Below are 18,784 nucleotides of genomic sequence, written 5' to 3'. Positions count from 1 at the left end.
ATCACCAGATGGTCAACACCGAAATCAGATTGTTTATATTCTTTGCAGTCGAAGTTGGAGAAGCTCTATACAGTCAGCAAAAGCAAGACTGGGAGCTCACTGTGGCTCAGATCATGAACTCCTTATTGCCAAATTCAGACTTAAACAAAAAGGTAGGGAAAACCACTAGATCATTGAGGTATGACCTAAATCAAATCTCTTACGATTATACAGTGGAAGTGAGAAATAGATTTAAGGGTCTAGATCTTATAGACTGAGTGCCTGATGAACTATGGTCGGAGGTCCGTGACATTGTACAGGGATCAAGACCATCCCCAAGAAAAAGAAATGTAAAAAAAGCAAAATGACTGTTTGAGGAGGCCTTACAAATAGCTGTGAAAAGAAGAGAAGCAAAAAGCAAAGGAGAAAAGAAAGGATATACCCATTTGAATGCACAGTTCCAAAGAATAGCAAGGAGAGATAAGAAAGCCTTCTTCAGCAATCAATGCAAAGAAATAGAGGAAAACAATAGAATGGAAAAGACTAGAGATCTCTTCAAGAAAATTAGAAATACCAAGGGAATATTTCATGCAAAGATGGGCTCAATAAAGGACAGAAATGGTATGTACCTAACAGAAGCAGAAGATATTAAGAAGACGTGGCAAGAATACACAAAAGAACTGTACAAAAAATATCTTCACGACCCAGATAATCATGATGGTGTGATCACTCACACTCACCTAGAGCCAGACATCCTGGAATGTGAAGTCAGGTGGGCCTTAGAAAGCATCTCTACGAACAGAGCTAGTGGAGGTGATGGAATTCCAGTTGAGCTATTTCAAATCCTGAGAGATGATGCTGTGAAAGTGCTGCATTGCTGCCAGCAAATTTGGAATACTCAGCAGCGGCCACAAGTGGGCTTCCTAAGGCCCACTTGACTTCACACTCAAGGATGTCTGGCTGTCTTGATTGTTGTAGCTTTATAGTATTGTCTGAAGGCTGAAAGTGTTATGCCTCCAGCTTTGTTCTTTTTTCCTCAGGATTGCTTCAGCAATTCAGGATCTTTTGTGGTTCCATATAAATTTTAGGATTATTTGTTCTATTTCTGTGAAAAATATCATGGGTAATTTGATACGGATCACATTAAATCTGTAGATTGCTTTGGGTACAATGTCCTAAAGTTGTAGCAATATTAATTCTTCCAATCCAAGAGCATGGGGTATCTATTTCTTTTAATCATCTTCAGTTTTATCATCTTTCAGTTTATCAATGTTTTATAGTTCTCAGAATATAAATCTTTCACCTCCTTGGTCAGGTGTATTTCCAACTATTTTTTTAATGTGATTTTAAGAGGGATGTTTTAAAAAACAAACAAAAACTTTCCCTTTCTGTTATTTCACTGTTGGTGTAAAGAAATGCAACTCATTTCTGTATGTTAATCTTCTGTCCTGCTACATTGCTGAATTCATCTATCAGTTCTAGTACTTTTCATGTGGAGTCTTTAGGATTTGCTACATATATTATCATACCATTTGCAAATAATGACAAATTTACCTCTTCCCTTCCAATTTGGATACCTTTTGTTTTCTGATGGCTGTGGCTAGGATTTCCAGTACTGTTGTGAATAGAAGTGGTGAGAATAGGCATCCTTCCCTTGTTCCAGATTTTAGCAGGAAGGCTTTCAGCTTTTCATCAGAGTATCATGTTAGCTGTTTGTCATAAATGGCTTTTATTATGTTGAGATATATTCCCTCTATACCCACTTTGGTAAGAATTTTTATCATAAATGTACGCTGAATTTTATCAAATGCTTTTTTTGCATCTATTGAAATGGATGTAGTTTTTGTCTTGTTGGTGTGGTGTATCAAACATGGACTGACTTGCACATGCTGAGCCATCCTTGGGACCGTGGGACTAATACAGCTAGATCACGGTGTGTGGTCCTTTTTATGTACTATTGGATATGGTTTGCTAAAATTTTGTTGAGAACTTTGTGCATCTATATTCATCAAAGATATTGGCCTCTAATTTTCTTTTTTGGTAGTGTCTTTGTCTGGTTTTGGTATTAGGGTGATGATGGCTTCACAGAATGACTATGGGAGTTTTCCAGTCTTTTGGAAGAGTTGAAGAAGGATTGGTATAAGTTCTTTTTTGCCTGGTAGACTTTCCCATGCCACCATGTCCTCCCCGCCATCTGCCACAGACAGTGGGGTATCACTCCAGGACCTTGCTTCAAACGTGTAAGATCCCCAAACCCATTAAGACACTGAGGTCTCTGTTGCTGACTCTCGGCTCTTTCTTCAGCCTCAAGGATGGATAGGTATAGGGCTTGCAGGCCTGCAACATACAGCCCAACAATTGTCAGAGCCAGCAAGGAGACGAAGGAAACTCCCGTGAGCACAGACACTGGGAAATGAGGATGGGCAATGGAAAGCTGGGGGGACTGTCCACTAGCGTGTGGGGCCCAAAAGTTGCAGGGGGCAATCCTGAAAGTTGTGGGGCAATCCTGGGAGTGGCTGTCTTTGATGAATGAGAGCCACCAAGAACGTGTGGGGAGTAATGGCCCCTAATGGCTCGGCTATTGTATCAAACTGAACCTTTGTATTTGGTTTGGCTTTTACCTTGGGTGTGCGCACGAGTCCCCAGTACCTGAGTCTGAGTCCTGTTGTCTCTCCCTGGTTTTGACCCTTGTTAGAGGTCCTAGTAACTTGAATGATGATTCATGTTCCTCTGAAACTGATGCATATGAATGTGAGTGATATGTATTACTATTACTGTTATTTGTTTTAACTGAATTGGCTGTTTAGAAACTGGGGGGAAAAAAAACAACCCTGAAGATGCCCAAGATGGGACTCTTGACATTCTAAAACTGGTTTTGGCATGTCTGTGTCTCCAAATGGCATGGCCAAGATTGGTTTCTGGATGAGCTCTGTTTAAATGGCTTAAAAGAAATTAAAGCACTTAAATAAATTTTCAGAAGTATAAAAGAAACTGGCTAGAATGAATTTCAATTTCAGGTTCACATGACCTAGGAAATGTTCAGTACTAAATCAATATCAGGTATTGAAACTACTTAGGCTTGTTGGTTTGATTAGTACAGATATATCTTTCGAGTCATCAATGGTAAGTGTGATACTTCGACTTCTGTTGTATACCTAGATTTACTAGAGATCAAATAAGACCTTATTATGTCTGTTGCAAATCTGTCTGCAAGGAAAACAACTTAATATGATGAAACTTTAAGGAAATGTACATGAGATAAGAGCTTTTGGGTGAACTCCCTAGGGATAATTATGTTTTGTGAATGCCTATCTAGAACAGTCTCTCCAGGTTTTGACAATTTAAGTTAAATGAAGAGAATTCACTGAGTATTTGGGTCATTTCAAACAGGATAAAATATTGCAACATTAATTGCTAGCTGGGTCTAAGTTTACCTACCTTGGCCTTCTTAGGAGAGAAAGACTAAAGCTTAAGTTTTCCAATCAGGAAATGCTGGAATGAAAAACAGTTCACAATTACTTGCTCCTTGGTTTTTGCCAGAGACTAAGGTTTTTAAGGCACAAGATTATCATCAGTCATAATTCTAGTTATTGTAACCGAGTTTCTGTATTGATTACATTGTAATCAAGTTTAACTGGGCCTTTTAAAGTCTTCTGTCATTTACAAGCAGTTATTGTTGTACTCTGATGCTTTTACAAAAAGTACTTCAAAAGATTCAGAGGAAGGACTTTTAGACAAGTACAGGTCTCTGTTAAATCTCAGATCATATTGCTGAACTGGCTAAATAACCAGAGAATCCTAGGGGAAAACTTGATGACTTCATAAAAAGTTGAAAGGATTGGTAGCTGAGTTAAGTGGTGAATATGGTTATAATTTTTCTGGGTTTTTTGTTTTGTTTTGTTTTTTGGTTGTTTTTTTTTTTTTTTTTTTTTGGTCTGGAGTATCATCTGTGTTTTCCAGATATAGAGAAGCCCTTACTTGAAGTTAATTATGACTTACAGCAATTTGGTAAACTATACCTATGGGTAGAACTGAAACATTCTTCTTTTCTGCCTGGTCCCTTTAGAAATTGTGGAGATTCTTGGGTTCCAAGCAACCCTATCAGGTAAATGGGAAAGACTCTCTCTTGGCATGTTCAGGAATCTCAGTATTTGGGGGCCCTCTGTAAGAGGGGATTTCCACTGAGGCAGAGTCTGATGGCAGACCCTGGCTTGACTTTCCTGGCCTCGAAAGGCCTTTTGGGAATTTAATCTGAGATGCCTGAGGAGTTCCAGCACAGCAAGTTTCAAGGAGCCTATGCAGTCAATTGACCAGACTCATTTTGCAAATAAATCAGTCTTGATTTGGCTGTGTTTAGTAGAAATGAGGGTAATTTTGGAGAGAAAAATACTATGTTTCAGTGGATATTAAATTCTAGTACTGTTAACTGAAGTCTAGATTTATGAAACTTACTCTGTTAGCCACACCTTTGCCCTGATGTTCAGGAGGAGAAAATTCTCTAGTGAAGCTGTCACAGAGTATAACTACTCATGATATGTAACACTGCTTGCTTTATGTCTATTGCTAAAAGCACATGTACCATGTTTGTGTAACAATTTGGTATAATCGACAAAATATGTAGCCTCTAAAATGTTTCCCCATTAACATACCTCAGAGCTTATCAACAGTATCTGATCACTTTTCCTACACTGCAGCAAACTAGGCAAATATAAAGGAGGCCTAGCCTGGAGGAACATGGTCTGGACACAGTGCAGGCAGCATTTGCCCTTGCTTTGAAGGACATAAACTTTGATCTATCAAAAAACTGCAATCAAAAAGGGAAATGATGGGAAAATCTTCACGTACAGATATACGGAGAAGTCATTCTGACTTATATATGGCTTAACTTAAACTTCACTGACTGGAGGAGCCTGCATTGCACAGCTGCTTTGGCCATTGTGGAGGGGAATACCTTTGAAACTCGGGATGGAGTGGCTGTGGTTCAGACACCCAAGGGAAAGCTAGGTGGCCACTGTAGATGTGATTTTGGACATGTTCCTGCATACGACTGAAACCCTGAGTTTTCTGAACGGCACCACAGACCAGGACAGCTGTGGTATCATCTCAGAATGTGGACATTGCTTGTGTTTTGCTTACAGTCCTATCTTCCCCATGCTGCGCCTGTCAGACGCCTTACATTTCGTTCCTAGCCTGCGCAGAGGAAGTCCATCTGAGGACTGAGCAGCAAAAATGCCCTCACTGAGAAATGACTCAGATTGCTAGGGGTATTGCAAGAGGCCACTGTTGTCTCCCTCGGGACTTCTGTGAAAACTTGACCTGGCTCCTGAGACCGCATGGGGGAGGGCTGACCATGCGGGGAGGGGTAATACTCTTACCAGCTTCTGCTCCACACGCCAACATGCCAGAATGACCGTCAGCAAAAGTTACCACACAGTACCGCTCACACTTTGCCAGGGTGACTGCCCACGAGCCCCTTATCCCAGGCTACGCTGTGTGGACTGGAATAGGGCTGGACACACAAGTCCAACTAGGAGAATTAACTGTTTTTCACTTGGGAAGACCTAATGTGTGCACTGCTAACAAAACACTTCTGGCTAGAGCACTAGGGTGTCTCCTTCAGAGTTAGGGTCTTCCCTGCCCCATGCAGGTGGCTCTGGGTTTGTGAAAACCAGGGGTGGCCTCACCTTCCTTGTAAGCAGACAGGGCCCTGCTGCTCCTATTGGCTTCCTCTCTACTAACCCAGTGAGGGCTTGGCTCCAAAATCTGTCCCCATTCTGGCAAATGATTGTCTCGGCACACCAGGAATCTTACTGCTGGTACTCTGGCTGCTGCCAGGGTATTTGTGGTATTCGGTTGCAGAGCCCCCGACATACCTGTCCCCGGATCACGGAAGAGGTGGACAAGGACTGTGAGGGTCACGCGGGGGCTGTAGGGGTGGGGTGTATGATCAGGTCCCCAGGATGGCTGTCCTGCTTCAAGTACATCCCCTGCTCGACAAGGGCCTGACCGCCGTGTGCGCGTGCCCCATCAGCTAGTGACGGTTCTAACCTTTAGATCAGAGTGTCTCCTCTGTGATCACTTACCAAAGCAGCGGTGAGGAGCATGACCCTCTGCCAGTTTCCCTGGAAATAGGTAAGACAACCTAACCTCACCTCAATCCCCCCGTAACTGGTAACCTCCCCTCAGGAGCAAGGACTGCCACCAAGTCCTCCCCCTTCCCCCTGCACACAGTGGGGTGTTGCTACAGGAGCTTGCTTTAGATATGTGAGAGCCCCCATCCATTAAACCACTGGTGCCTGTCACTGACTCCAGGCTCATATGTGGTCTCAGGGATGGGCAAGCACAGGGCTTGTGGGCCCGTGGGGTGCAGCCCAACACTTCTAAATGATTCTTTAACTGGGTAGAGTATCCTAGGTTGTAGATTTTTCTCTTTCAGGACCTTGAGTATATCTCCCCGCTCCCTTCTGGCTGATCATCTTATGGAGGTTCCCTTGTAACTGCTTTTCTTTTGCTGCCTCTAGGATCCTCACTTTAACTTTTGTCATTTCAGTTATGTCTTGGGGGAGGTCTGTTTGGGTTCTTCTTGTTTGGGACTCTCTCAGCTTCCTGTACTTGGATATCTGTTTCCTTCTTTAGGTTTGGGAAGTTTTCAGCCTAATTTCTTTCAAATACATGTTTGATGCCCTTTTCTCTTCTCCTCCTGGGATCCCTATTAAGTGCAGATTGGCTCACTTTATGTTCTCCCATAGGTCTCAAATATTGGTTTCATTTTTTTAATGTGTCTGATGTTCTGATAGGGCGAGTCCCATTGCTTTATCTTCCAGATCACTTATTCATCCTTCTGCATCACTGTTTGCCCGTGGCCAGGCCTGTCTGTGCAGGGCTCTGTTCCGCCTGCCGCGGTGCGGCCGCCGTACTCTCCTCCAATCCACTGAAGCTCCCCTTGTGTCCCGGCGGATCCCCCGGCCACTGAAGAGGCTTCCCAGAACGAGGGAACGCTTCCTGTCTCACAGCTCCCCCAGGGCCACATGTCCCGTCCGAATCACGTTTTCCTCTCGTCCTACTCAGCGATCTTGCTGCAGCTCTGGGTGGATGAGGTCTGCCAGCGTTCAGCAGGTGTTCTGTGAGGACTGTCCCATGCTGATGTATTCTAGATGTATCTGTGGGAGGAGGTGACTGCCCCGTCCTTCTCCTGCACCATCTGGACCTCTGCCCACCCTTACTGTATGAGGTTCTGAAGAATCAGACGATGGTGCGTGCCCAGTGCCCGGCTCTGCCCTCCACGGCTAAGGGCCAGCTCGGGCTCCGGAACGAGGTGCGGGAGAGGCATGAGAGCCACCTGCTGGTGAAACCCCATCAAGCCTCAGCAACCAGCCTCTGCTCCTGTTCCAAGGACCCCACCCACCCAGAGCTGGCCCCATTTCCCTTTCTCCCCTTCAGCATTTGCTTCCAAAGATGCTCTCCTAACTCAATCGAAAACAGCTCTCTCAGCTCCCTGTCTTAAGCCGCGCTGTCCAATAGAACTTTCTGATATGATGGAAATATTCTTCATCTCCACTGTCCACTACGGGAACCACGACCGTGTGCCGTGGAATACTTGAAATGTGGTGAGAGCAACTAAAAGGCTGAGTTTGCATTTAGTTTTGTGTTTACATAGCTGCATGTGGCTAGTGATAGCGCAGCAATAGAGCAGTGGATCTCAACCTTGACTGTCCCCTAAATTTACCCTGGCAGGAACCTTTTAAGAATACAGGCCATATCCCAAATCAATTAAATTAGAATCTACTTTCAAAGCTTTCTCTGGGTATTTCAGACATGTGGCCAAAGTTCAGAACCACTGTTCTAAAGGCAGTGTTTGGCAAACTATCGTGCTTAAGAATCTCCTGGGGATCTTGTGAAAATACCGACTCTGATTCATAGGCCTGCTGCCCTGGGACCATACTGTGTCCCAGGGCTCTACCCCAGCCCTTCTAATCCATTCACCTACACAAACACAGTACTTCCTGTGAGCCCTTAGCGTTTCCATTCTAGCCAGAGAAGATGTAACAAGCATGCAATCTCAAATAGTGATGACTGCTTTGAAGTAATAAAATAGCACAGAGGGCTGAGGGTGTGTGCAGCTCCTGTGGATTTAAGAAGGTTAACGTTTCATTTTTGGCTTTCAGGAGCTTACAGGGAAACCACGGGGAATCTGGGGAAACATGCTCTCTGGGCAAGAGGGACAGTGAATGTGAGGTTCCTGAGGCAAGAACAAGTCTGGCAGAGTAACGCACAGGTGAACAGAGAGAGTGACAGGAGTGAAATCACAGGACACGGGTGGTCACAGTAAGGAATCTGGATTGTGCTCTAACTGAATGAAAAGCCACAGTCGGGTCTTAAGCAAAGCATGAGGAATTCTAGTTGACAGTGAAGAGACTGCTCACTGCTGATCTGACTTGATAGTTTTCACAGTATCTCTTAACTGATAAGGCTTCGTCTCCTTTTTCCCCCTTTGCTGATTTTTCCCCCTCAATACCCCAGAATGAAAAACATAGGTCTTTAGGTATTAAAAAACCAAGGAATTATTTTTCCTTCAAATGAAAGCCAAATTCAGAACCAGGCACTTTATAGAGAAGCCAGGGCGGAAATCGCCACTGTAAGAAGCAGGCAAGGGCTCGAGGCTGTCCAAACCCCCATCTCTGGAAGCTCCTGGCAGGATGGCTTCCACGCTGGTGTCAGGAAACTGTAACCAACTTTCATTCTGCCAGATTCTTGCCTTAGGCAGCAAGAGGCTCTAAGGTAAGAAATAGAGAAGCAGGTGGAAAGGGACCCAATGTCTACCTTTAATCTGAAAAAGACCTGCCCAAGTGAGAGACTGCCTCTATACGGAATCACTGAAAAGCCAGACCAGAGATCCGCACTCTGAACTATTGCAAAGGAGTGACCAACATGAGTCTTGGTTTTCCTCTTTCTCATTAATACAACTCCAGGACAGTTTCTATCAATAGCAGTTAAATGATGCTTTCCCATAGGAATTTGTCAACCAAAGAAATCCTAAAATGCATATGAAGGAACATGAGCTGAATACATTTACATGTGGCTTCATCCAGATACAGGGTTAGTTAATAGTTATTACTTCTAAGAAAATCTTGGGAGAGGTATGCACCCAAATATTAACAGTAGTTACCTCTGGAAGATCAGATTAGATGGGAGGAGGGAGAAAGAAGGGCACATTCTGCTTACTTTTCAAAAGTGAATCAAAATACTAGTGGAGAAAAAAAGAAAAAAAGATTCCAGGAGAATTTAACTAGATGACACAACTTCTTCTAAACCAAAGGAAGGTTAAATCATGTTTCCTTAAATGCATTATATATATATATATATTATATATATAATATATATATATATTATTGTCCTAAAATGCTTCATTAACAGCTAAGAATCTGTTCAGGTCAATTTGTGAAATACAATAGCTGTTAATGTCTGGAACACACTGGGCAAGGCTGGGTGTGGCAGCTGGAATAATGCTCCCCATCAGGTATGCCCACGTCCTCATTTTGGGGAACTTTGAATATACTTTATATGGCAAAAGGAGTCTTTACAGGTATGACTAAGTTAAGGATCTTGAGAGGAGAGATAATTATGGCCCATCTGGTTGGTCCCCAATACTGTCACAATTGTCCAGAAACAGGGAGATCTGACTACCCAGAGAAGAGGGCAAGGGAAGCAGGGAGAGGCTTGAAGATGCTAAGCTGTTGGTGCTAAAGACAGAGGAGGGGCCATGAGCCACAGAATGCAACTCTAGAGACTGGAAAAGGCAGGAGGATTCTCTCCTAGAGCCTACAGAGGGAGCTTGGCCCTGCCAACACCCTGATCTGCCCAGTGACTTCCAGAAACACGAAATAATAAAGGTGTTGTTTTAAAGTCCCCACGTCTGCAGTAAGCCGTCATAGGAAATGAATACACAGAACTAAGGGCTAGGACTCGTGGAAGGAGCAGAAAGCACAAGAATGACAACCCCACATTCCTGGGTTGGAACCCGCTACTCAACCTACTGACTCGCCTATGGTCAAGACTTCTCCAATTCTGAGTTTCTTCATCTAAAACTTAGGGCTAAGAACGTCCTCATGTTTAGTGTGAGTATTTGATGAGAAGGGAAGTAGCAGACAGAACACCCTAGCTGCTTTCTCTTCAGAGGGATTGCTAGAAACTTGTCTTATCCAGGCGGCTCCTACTGCTGAAGTCACACCAGGATCCCCTGAGACATGGAGTGAGATCCCTGTTGGCCTTGCTCAGTATCCATTACCCTCTATGCAAGTATCCACCGAGAGAGGACCCTGTGTGCAAGTATCCGCCAAGAGAGGCTCCTGTGCGCAAGTGTCCACCGAGAGAGGACCCTGTGCGCAAGTGTCCGCCGAGAGAGGCCCCTCTGTGCAAGTATCCACCAAGAGAGGACCCTCTGCGCAAGTATCCGCCGAGAGGCTCCTGTGCGCAAGTGTCCACCAAGAGAGGACCCTGTGTGCAAGTATCCGCCGAGAGGCCCCTCTGCGCAAGTATCCACCAAGAGAGGACCCTCTGCACAAGTATCCACCAAGAGAGGCCCCTGTGCGCAGGTATCCGCCGAGAGAGGCCCCTGTGCACAAGTATCCGCTGCGAGAGGACCCTCTGTGCAAGTATCCATCAAGAGAGGTTGATTCAACTGTTCTCATCTTCTAATTACAGTATTTGCCCATCACAGTAAATAAACAGATGCAGGCCGAGTAACAAGAATCATCTCTTACCTCTTAGCTACTATGATGATTAATTTTATGTGTCGATCAGACTGGGCTATAGGATGCCCCAATGTGTCTGTGAGTGTGTTTCCAGAAGAGACCAGTGTTTGGACTGGTGAACTAATAAGCAAAGCAGGTGGCCTTCCCCACTGTGGGTGGGCCTCATCCAATCCATTCAAAACCCCCAACCAGGACAAAAAGGCAGAAGAATGGCAAATTCACTCTCTGCTTGAGCTGACTATCCATCCTCTGCCCTTAAAACACAGCGGCACTACTGGTTCTCAGGCCTCAGGACATGGATTGAATTACACCACTATCTTTCCTGGGTTCGAGCTTGCAGCCAGAAGACTATGGGCCTCCTCTCTCAGCTGCCGTAATAATCACATGAGCCAACTCCTATAAGAAATCTTTGCTTACACTTACCTGTTCTACTCTATTGGTTCTGTTTCTCTGGAGAACCCTAATACTATTAAGCCTAAATTACTCCCCTGAAAGGACGGTAAGGCAGCCAGATAAGGACTGCTGCAACAGTCTGAGAAGTCACTGAATTGACAGCCCTTCAAAGACAGGCCCTGTTCTTTGGGGCTGGGAAGAACACGGAGCCCAGAAGTCTGCGTGGGCCATTGACAGCTCATTACAGCAACAGAAGCCTGCCTGTGTGTACTCACTGCAACGAATGTCACATCCTCTGTCTTAAACATTTAACTTGAGCCTATCCTGTGTCCCCCTATAACTCTAAGATGTGTTTGGCTTCAAAACATGACACTGAAAGGACTGTCGGTGTGGTTTATTTAGTTTCAGTATACTGCAGTGGCATGCAAAGAATCTGTACATTTAAAAGGAAACCCTTCTATCATGAGAGAGCAAGCTGTAAGTCAAGGATTGGAGCTGATTCCCCCCCAACCACCCCCACCACAGCGCTGGCTCTGGCCAATCAGCGTCCACGCCCAACTGACCCGCCTGTTAGCCAAGCCCGCTCTCCCAGCTATCGGCCTTCTCAGCGGAATGCCACAGGACCATGGACTTAAAATGCAAAGGAGCAGGAATCTCTTCTGAAATGCCCAGGAGCCTCTAAAGGCAAGTATTCTTCAAAGCATGCTAAAATGAACCCATGAGTGGGTGGGCGCCATGGAAGATGAACAATCCTGGCCCTCCCCCTGTTCTCGGGAAAGCTGTCAGTGACTCTCAAAGATTATTTAGAGAAATTTGCTTTGAGGAAAATCAAGCTTTCTCGATTAGTATATAAAAGACACCTAAGTACATTTTCACTTAGGAAACTGACTGAGCCATGAAGAGCATCACTGAACCATTTTCTTATCCGGAATGACCAATATTCTGGATCTGAACCAGCAGGCGGCTGCACCGCCCAAGTCATGACCGCTGGCTCTCCTTATTCACTGGTGTCCCTGCATGTGTTCAAAAAGCAGACTCCACGTCACCCATCTCCACACACACAGTCTTCAGCTGTGAATAGTATTCAATTGTCACCCGGCCATTCTCTCTGCCAAATCCTGAAAGAAAGAGACAGGTTGAGGGTGTGCCATTGCTGGGATCCAGCCTCAGTGGCCTGCAGAGACAGGCAGGGTCTGCTCCCCGGGCTGGGGAAGAGCGCAGCGTCAACAAGTCCTGGGATCCAGGCCTCCCCTGCATGCTGTGACTGTGGAGCCAGATGTGGGGGCAAGTGACCCCCTGGCCTTCAAGGACAGGGATGGGGAACCTCAGGTTTCATTTCTTACCAGTGTGAACCTTAACTTCCAGTATTTACTCTTCTGGGCTAAGGTCTAAAATGTTCAGGCTTCCTCATCAAACATTAGAGCATTCTCTACAATTATCAACCTGAGGCCTTTAAAAGTCAGTGCTAACTTAAAACCTAACTCTGCATAATACGCTTAGTAACCTCTTACATTGAATCTTTAGGAGCAACAACTGTTTACACTCTGCCCACTCAGGTGGGGAGTGGACCCTGTAGGCCCTCAGGTTACTCAAGGCCAAGACGCCACCCAATCACTAGTGGATGAGGTTATGTGATAGAAGGACAGCCTTCCTTGTGCTCCTGCCCCAGGCTGAGGCAGGCTCTGCATCCTAAGGCCTAGGACCAGTCTCCAACACTGCATATCTCCAGGGCACCATTCCAAAGGTGACATACTCAAAGGCCTGCTAGGGCCTTCTCTGGCTTTTGTTCCTTTTCAACTCCTCTCAGCATGGAGGTCACTGGGAGCGTCAGGCCAGCTTTCTGTCCTCTCATCTCATGTAGAACTACCCATGGGCACTGAGGCCAAAGCTGCAGATTCCAAACACACTGGGGATTAGGAATGAACAGAAGAGAGTCCTGATTCCTACCCTGCGTTTGAGTCTGTGTGACAGCTTCTCTGGGTAACCCCACAGGGACAAGAATCTAGAGATGTACGACTAGAGAAGGCCAGGGCAATACCAAACACAAGACCAAATAAAACTGTCAGACTAACACCCACCATCTCACCATTATTCGTTGGTGTTTATGTGTTTGTCAACACTGGGACGGCTATAAGTACCTGCCACGAGACGAGGGGTCAGACTCTTAGGAAGGTACGTCTACAAAGTCTAAACTGATTTTCATAGTCAAAGGTGTTAGTCGCTCAGTCATGTCCAACTCTTAGCTTCCCATGGACTGTAGCCCACCAAGCTCCTCTGTCCGTGGAATTCTCCAGGCAAGAATGCTGGAGTGGTAGCCATTCCCTTCTCCAGGGGATCCTCCTGACCTAGCGATTAAACCCGGATCTCCTGCATTGCAGGCAGATTCTTTACCATTTGAGCCACCAGGGAAGCCCAATTCACAAAACTGGTGAAATTAGCAACGAATGCCAAAGAAAGAACCTCAAAGTAATGGCTATGCTCCTGATGCCTCAAATCTCCTAACAGACCATTATAAACTTGCTATGGTTAGGACATCTCGGAGTGGTTTTATGCTCACAGCAATTATAGACTGTGAGGAAAAAGTAATCCCACTGTTCACAAGCCAACCTATAAATCAGAACCTTCTGGAGGACTTCTGGAAAACATACAGATGCTCGGCTCCCTCTCTCATGGATACAGTGGGCCTGGGGAGGACGAGGACTTCATATACATTCTGGTAATGCTGACACAGATACAAGTTTAGGAGCCTGATCTATTATGATCAGTGTCTCCAGAGACATGAATTTCTCACAATCCCCAGCTCCTCACCTGACTTCTTATATCCACCAAAGGGCAACTCCACTGGACTGACGTTATAGTTGTTAATGAAGCACATTCCAGCCTGAAGCTCAGCCACCACCCTGTGGGCGCGCTGGATGTCCCTGTGGAGAGAGAAATGGCGCTGGTGAGTCATGGTTTCTTTTGCTACGACTTTAACAGGAAAAGTGAGGTGGTCACTTCTAAGAGTTTCAAAACATTGCCAAATTCTTGTTTCTTCACAATGTGTTTTAAAATCTTATACCATCCAGGCAAAATAGGTAAGAATTTGAATTTTGTAGTCTCACCCAGAAGCATCTATAAAATATGTAGCAGCAACAAGGGTGCTAAAACAATTCAATGGGGGAAAATAGTCTTTTCAGCAAACAGTGCTGGAACAACCAGATGTCCACGGGCAAAGGAATGAAGGAAGAGCCAGCCCTTTCTCACACAATGCACAAAAATTAACTCAAATGGATCACTTGACTAAAATATCAGACTGAAAACCATAAAACTCTTCAAAGAAAACAGGAATAAATCTCCATGACCTTCCATTAGACACAACCTTCTTAGACATGACACCAAAAGTAACAGATTAAAAAAAATAGAATAATTTTTATCTATAAAAATTTTTAAATTTTGTGCCACAAGTGAGATTATCAGAAAAGGAAAAAGACAACTCACAGAAATACAAATCAAAACTACAAGACTGCTGCATATCCACTTGGATGGCTAAAACCAAAAGAACAGATAATAACAGTTGCTAGTGAGGATGTGGAGAAACTAGAATCCTTAAACATTGCTGATGGGAATGTAAAGTACTGCTGCCACTTTGGAAAACAGTTTGGCATTTCCTCAAAAAGTTAAACAGAGAGTTTCCATCACTTCAGTTCAGTCTCAGTCATGTCCAACTCTTTGCGACCCCATGAATCACAGCACGCCAGGCCTCCCTGTCCATCACCAACTCCCGGAGTCCACCCAAACCCATGTCCATCACATCGGTGATGCCATCCAGCCATCTCATCCTCTATCATCCCCTTCTCCCCCTGCCCCCAGTCCCTCCCAGCATCAGGGTCTTCTCCAATGAGTCAACTCTTCGCATGAGGTGGCCAAAGTATTGGAGTTTCAGCTTCAGCATCAGTCCTTCCAATGAACACCCAGGACTGATCTCCTTCAGGATGGACTGGTTGGATCTCCTTGCAGTCCAAAGGACTCTCAAGAGTCTTCTCCAACACCACAGTTCAAAAGCATCAATTCTTCATGCTCAGCTTTCTTCACCATCCAACTCTCACATCCATACATGACCACTGGAAAAACCATAGCCTTGACCAGATGGACCTTTGTTGGCAAAGTAATGTCTCTGCTTTTTAATATGCTATCTAGGTTGGTCATAATTTTCCTTCCAAGGAATAAGCGTCTTTTAATTTCATGGCTACAATCACCATCTGCAGTGATTTTGGAGCCCGAAAAAATGAAGTCTGTCACTGTTTCCACTGTTTCCCCATCTATTTGCCATGAAGTGATGGGACCAGATGCCATAATCTTAGTTTTCTGAATGTTGAGCTTTAAGCCAACTTTTTCACTCTCCTCTTTCACTTTCATCAAGAGGCTTTTTAGTTCCTCTTCACTTTTCCATATGATCCAGCAATTCTGCTCCTGGGTTTATACCAAGCAGAAATGAAACATACACACAAAGAAATTTTCACACAAAGACTCATATATAAGTGCTCATTGGAGCATTATTCATAATAACCAAAAAGTAGAAATAGCCCAATGTCTATCAAAATGTGAATGAATAAACAAAATGTGATATATTCATACAACAGAATATTACTCAGTATAGAAAAGGGCTTCCCTGGTGGCTCAGATGGTAAAGAATCCGCCTGCAATGTGGGAGACCTGGGTTTGACCCCTGGGTTGGGAAGATCCCTTGGAGAAGGGCATGGCAGCCCACGCCAGTATTTCTGCCTGGAGGGTCCCATGGAGAGAGAAGCCTGGCAGCTCCAGTCCTTCGGGTTGCAAAGAGTCACATAACTGACTGACTTTCACACACACACAGACACAGTAGCAGAAAGGAATAAAGTAGTGATACAGACTACAACATAAATGAACTTTGAAAAGAAGCTAGTAAAAGGACTAAGTGAAAGAAGCTAGTTATGAAAGGTCACATACTGTATGATTTCATTTATGTAGAATTTTCAAAATATGCAAATCTATAAAGACAGAAAGTAGATTAGCGGTTGCCAGGGGTCGGGGGAGGGGAGAATGCAGAGTAGCTGTTAATGTTCTTGGGATGACAAAAATGTTCTAAAATTAGATTATAATGACGGTTCTACAATCTATAAATATACTAAAAACTACTGAATTGTACACTTTAGATGAGTAAATTATCTGGTAGGTGAATTATCCTAAGAAAGGTGTTTTTTTTTAAAAAAAGGAGTTACCGTCCTCTGTAACCGGCCTTTGTATTTTGGTGGTGAAGCAAAGTAGCAGGAGAGACGCAATCCGCCGTCTCCTCACATCAACAACAGCCGCTCCTCAGAGAGGGCTTTTAGGACAGTGAGACGACTTCGTCTGAAACGACAGCACTGGGCCTGTGTCACTCATGTGTGCAAATGCACAGACCGCACACCGGGAGTGAACCCTCACGTGAACCCCGGCCTTCGGGCGATAATGACACGTTCATGGAGGCTCACCAGTTCTAGCAACTGTGCCACTCTGGTGGGCGATGTTGATCAAGGGGAGGCTATGCACATGTTGGGGCGGAAACACTGGGAAATCTCTGCACTTTCTACTCAATTTTGCATTGACCCTAAAACTGCTCTAAAAAAATTAAGTCTATCAGAAACAACAACAAAGGAGCTCCTCTTTCTTTCCTTCACAACTCAAAAAGAAGCTATTACGTCAGGTCCTCAAGGGAGACTTGGGTCGTCCTCCCCAAGTTCCTCACCACAAAACTATAAAAAAAAACCAAAAAACCAAACTTGTATATCACTAAAGAAACAGCATATTCCCAATTGTAGAGCAATCTTAGAAAACTGCCTACTATTGCCAAAGACAAATCAGAGTTTGTATATAATCAAACAACCTGCAATCATTTTCAAAGAAATTTTAGTCCCAGATCACTTTTTGCTTTTCAGGTTTAAGTTTATGTACTAAGATAGTAATCACATTACTTAAAATAGTCAAAATTGGAAACAGCACCCTAAACACACAATAGAAGGCCCACATGTGTTACAATGCACCCCAATTTAGGGACTACTATAAAGCTATTAAAAATCATGTCTTTGAAAACTACTGCCAATATTTATATGCTTACAGGTTTCTAAATTCCTTGACATGTATTTTTTAATAGGGACCTAACATGATGCTTTACATAGATCAGAAACTTAAATATTTATTCAATGAATGAATGAAAAAAAGAACAGGATTTTTATCAATAAAGCTAATAGCTTAATTTAAACTCAACAGTAGGGTTCTGGCTGTGATGCTACTTTGGCATTTTCTGACTTCACCTGAAGCAAACAGAAAACGCTGATGAGAATGCAATGAGGGCAAACTCCAGTGAAGGAATAAGATAAATTAAATCTAAGAAGATACAGCAGCCCCATTTCCTCAAAGCTACTTGGAGTGTCCTTCCCACCTACCTGGTGAAGACACCAGCAGCGAGTCCAAAAGTGGTGTCATTGGCTCTTTCCAGAACCTCAGCTTCAGTGTCAAATGATAAAATGGACATAACTGGTCCAAAGATTTCTTCCTTCACACAAGTCATGTCATCTCGGCAATTAGCTGCAAACATTATTTTAAAAACCAAACATCAGTGAAGGAATTATCATTCTGGCATGTTAAAATTCCTTGTTCATAGTAAACAGTGAAATACAGAGCTTTAGAGAAATTTCAATGCAACATTTCCCATGTAATTATAAATCAGAGCATCCTTCCTGCATGATGAAGAACACTACATATTAAGGAGTCATGGCCTTTGTGTTCATCCTAAATCTACTTTTTTTTAATATTCATCATAAGGACATAGTTAGGGCTTCCCTGGTGGCTCAGATGGTAAAGAATCTGCCTCCAATACAAGAGACCCGAGTTAAATCCCTGGGTCGGGATGGTCCCCTGGAGAAGGGAATGGCTCCCCACTCCAGTATTCTTGCCTGGAAAATTCCACGGACAGAGGAGCCTGGCAGGCTACAGTTCACGGTGTCTCAAAGAGTCGGACACAGCTTAGCAACTAACACTTTCACTTTTCAAGGACATAGGTAATAAGGTGGAAAGGATATATGTACAAGGACTTCCATCACAATACTCCTGTGACAATAAAAACTAGAAGCAACAAACAAGGTATCCAAAATAGATGGGATGGTCATGTGAATAAAACACACCCCAGTGATGAACTTCTGTGAAGCCTCAAAAAGTAATGTTTTTGAAGAAAATTTAATAAGCAAATGCTTAATGATGAATAGTCACTGAAAAAAATACAAACTGTACATATCATCCCAATTTCTGTTAAAATGTCATACAAGATTAACATTTTTTACACTTTTTCACATTTTCTTAATAACTGTGATAGTAGAAGGAGAAACAGTATTTTTAAAAAGAAAATACAACGTAAAAACATAAACAGAAATAACTGAATGGGTGTTCAGTTAATATGAAAATGTACTTAGGTGGTTAATTCCCTAAAATGATTAAATTCACACTTGACTTTCTAAAATATATATGTACACCTGAAAAAGCTCATTTATTTAGATGTGCAATACTGAACCCCAGTGAACTTCAAGAGAATGGTGTTTTTATCTCACTGTGGCTGGCAACCACTGCAAGGAGTGAGATATGCGTCCGTAAGGCTGTGATATATGTAA

The 18,784-nt window shown here is 43.8% G+C and overlaps 1 protein-coding gene across 1 annotated transcript in view; it reads right to left on the bottom strand.

Annotated features, from left to right (window-relative positions):
* Positions 1 to 11,502: 11,502 nt before the first annotated feature.
* The window catches only part of ALDH9A1 (aldehyde dehydrogenase 9 family member A1), a 29,478-nt gene continuing 22,196 nt past the window's right edge, over positions 11,503 to 18,784 (bottom strand). The window contains exons 9-11 of the mRNA XM_043876966.1: positions 17,567 to 17,708; positions 13,932 to 14,044; positions 11,503 to 12,241 (exon numbers count right to left, since the gene is read on the bottom strand). Coding sequence (XP_043732901.1) covers positions 12,147 to 12,241; positions 13,932 to 14,044; positions 17,567 to 17,708 — 350 coding nt within the window. The 3' untranslated portion in view covers positions 11,503 to 12,146. The remainder of the gene's footprint in view (positions 12,242 to 13,931; positions 14,045 to 17,566; positions 17,709 to 18,784) is intronic.

Source organism: Cervus elaphus, chromosome 20, assembly GCF_910594005.1.
Source record: "Cervus elaphus chromosome 20, mCerEla1.1, whole genome shotgun sequence".
Taxonomy (NCBI): domain Eukaryota; kingdom Metazoa; phylum Chordata; class Mammalia; order Artiodactyla; family Cervidae; genus Cervus; species Cervus elaphus.
Note: the sequence above shows the minus strand (reverse complement) of the source record. Positions and strands in the feature narration are given on the sequence as shown.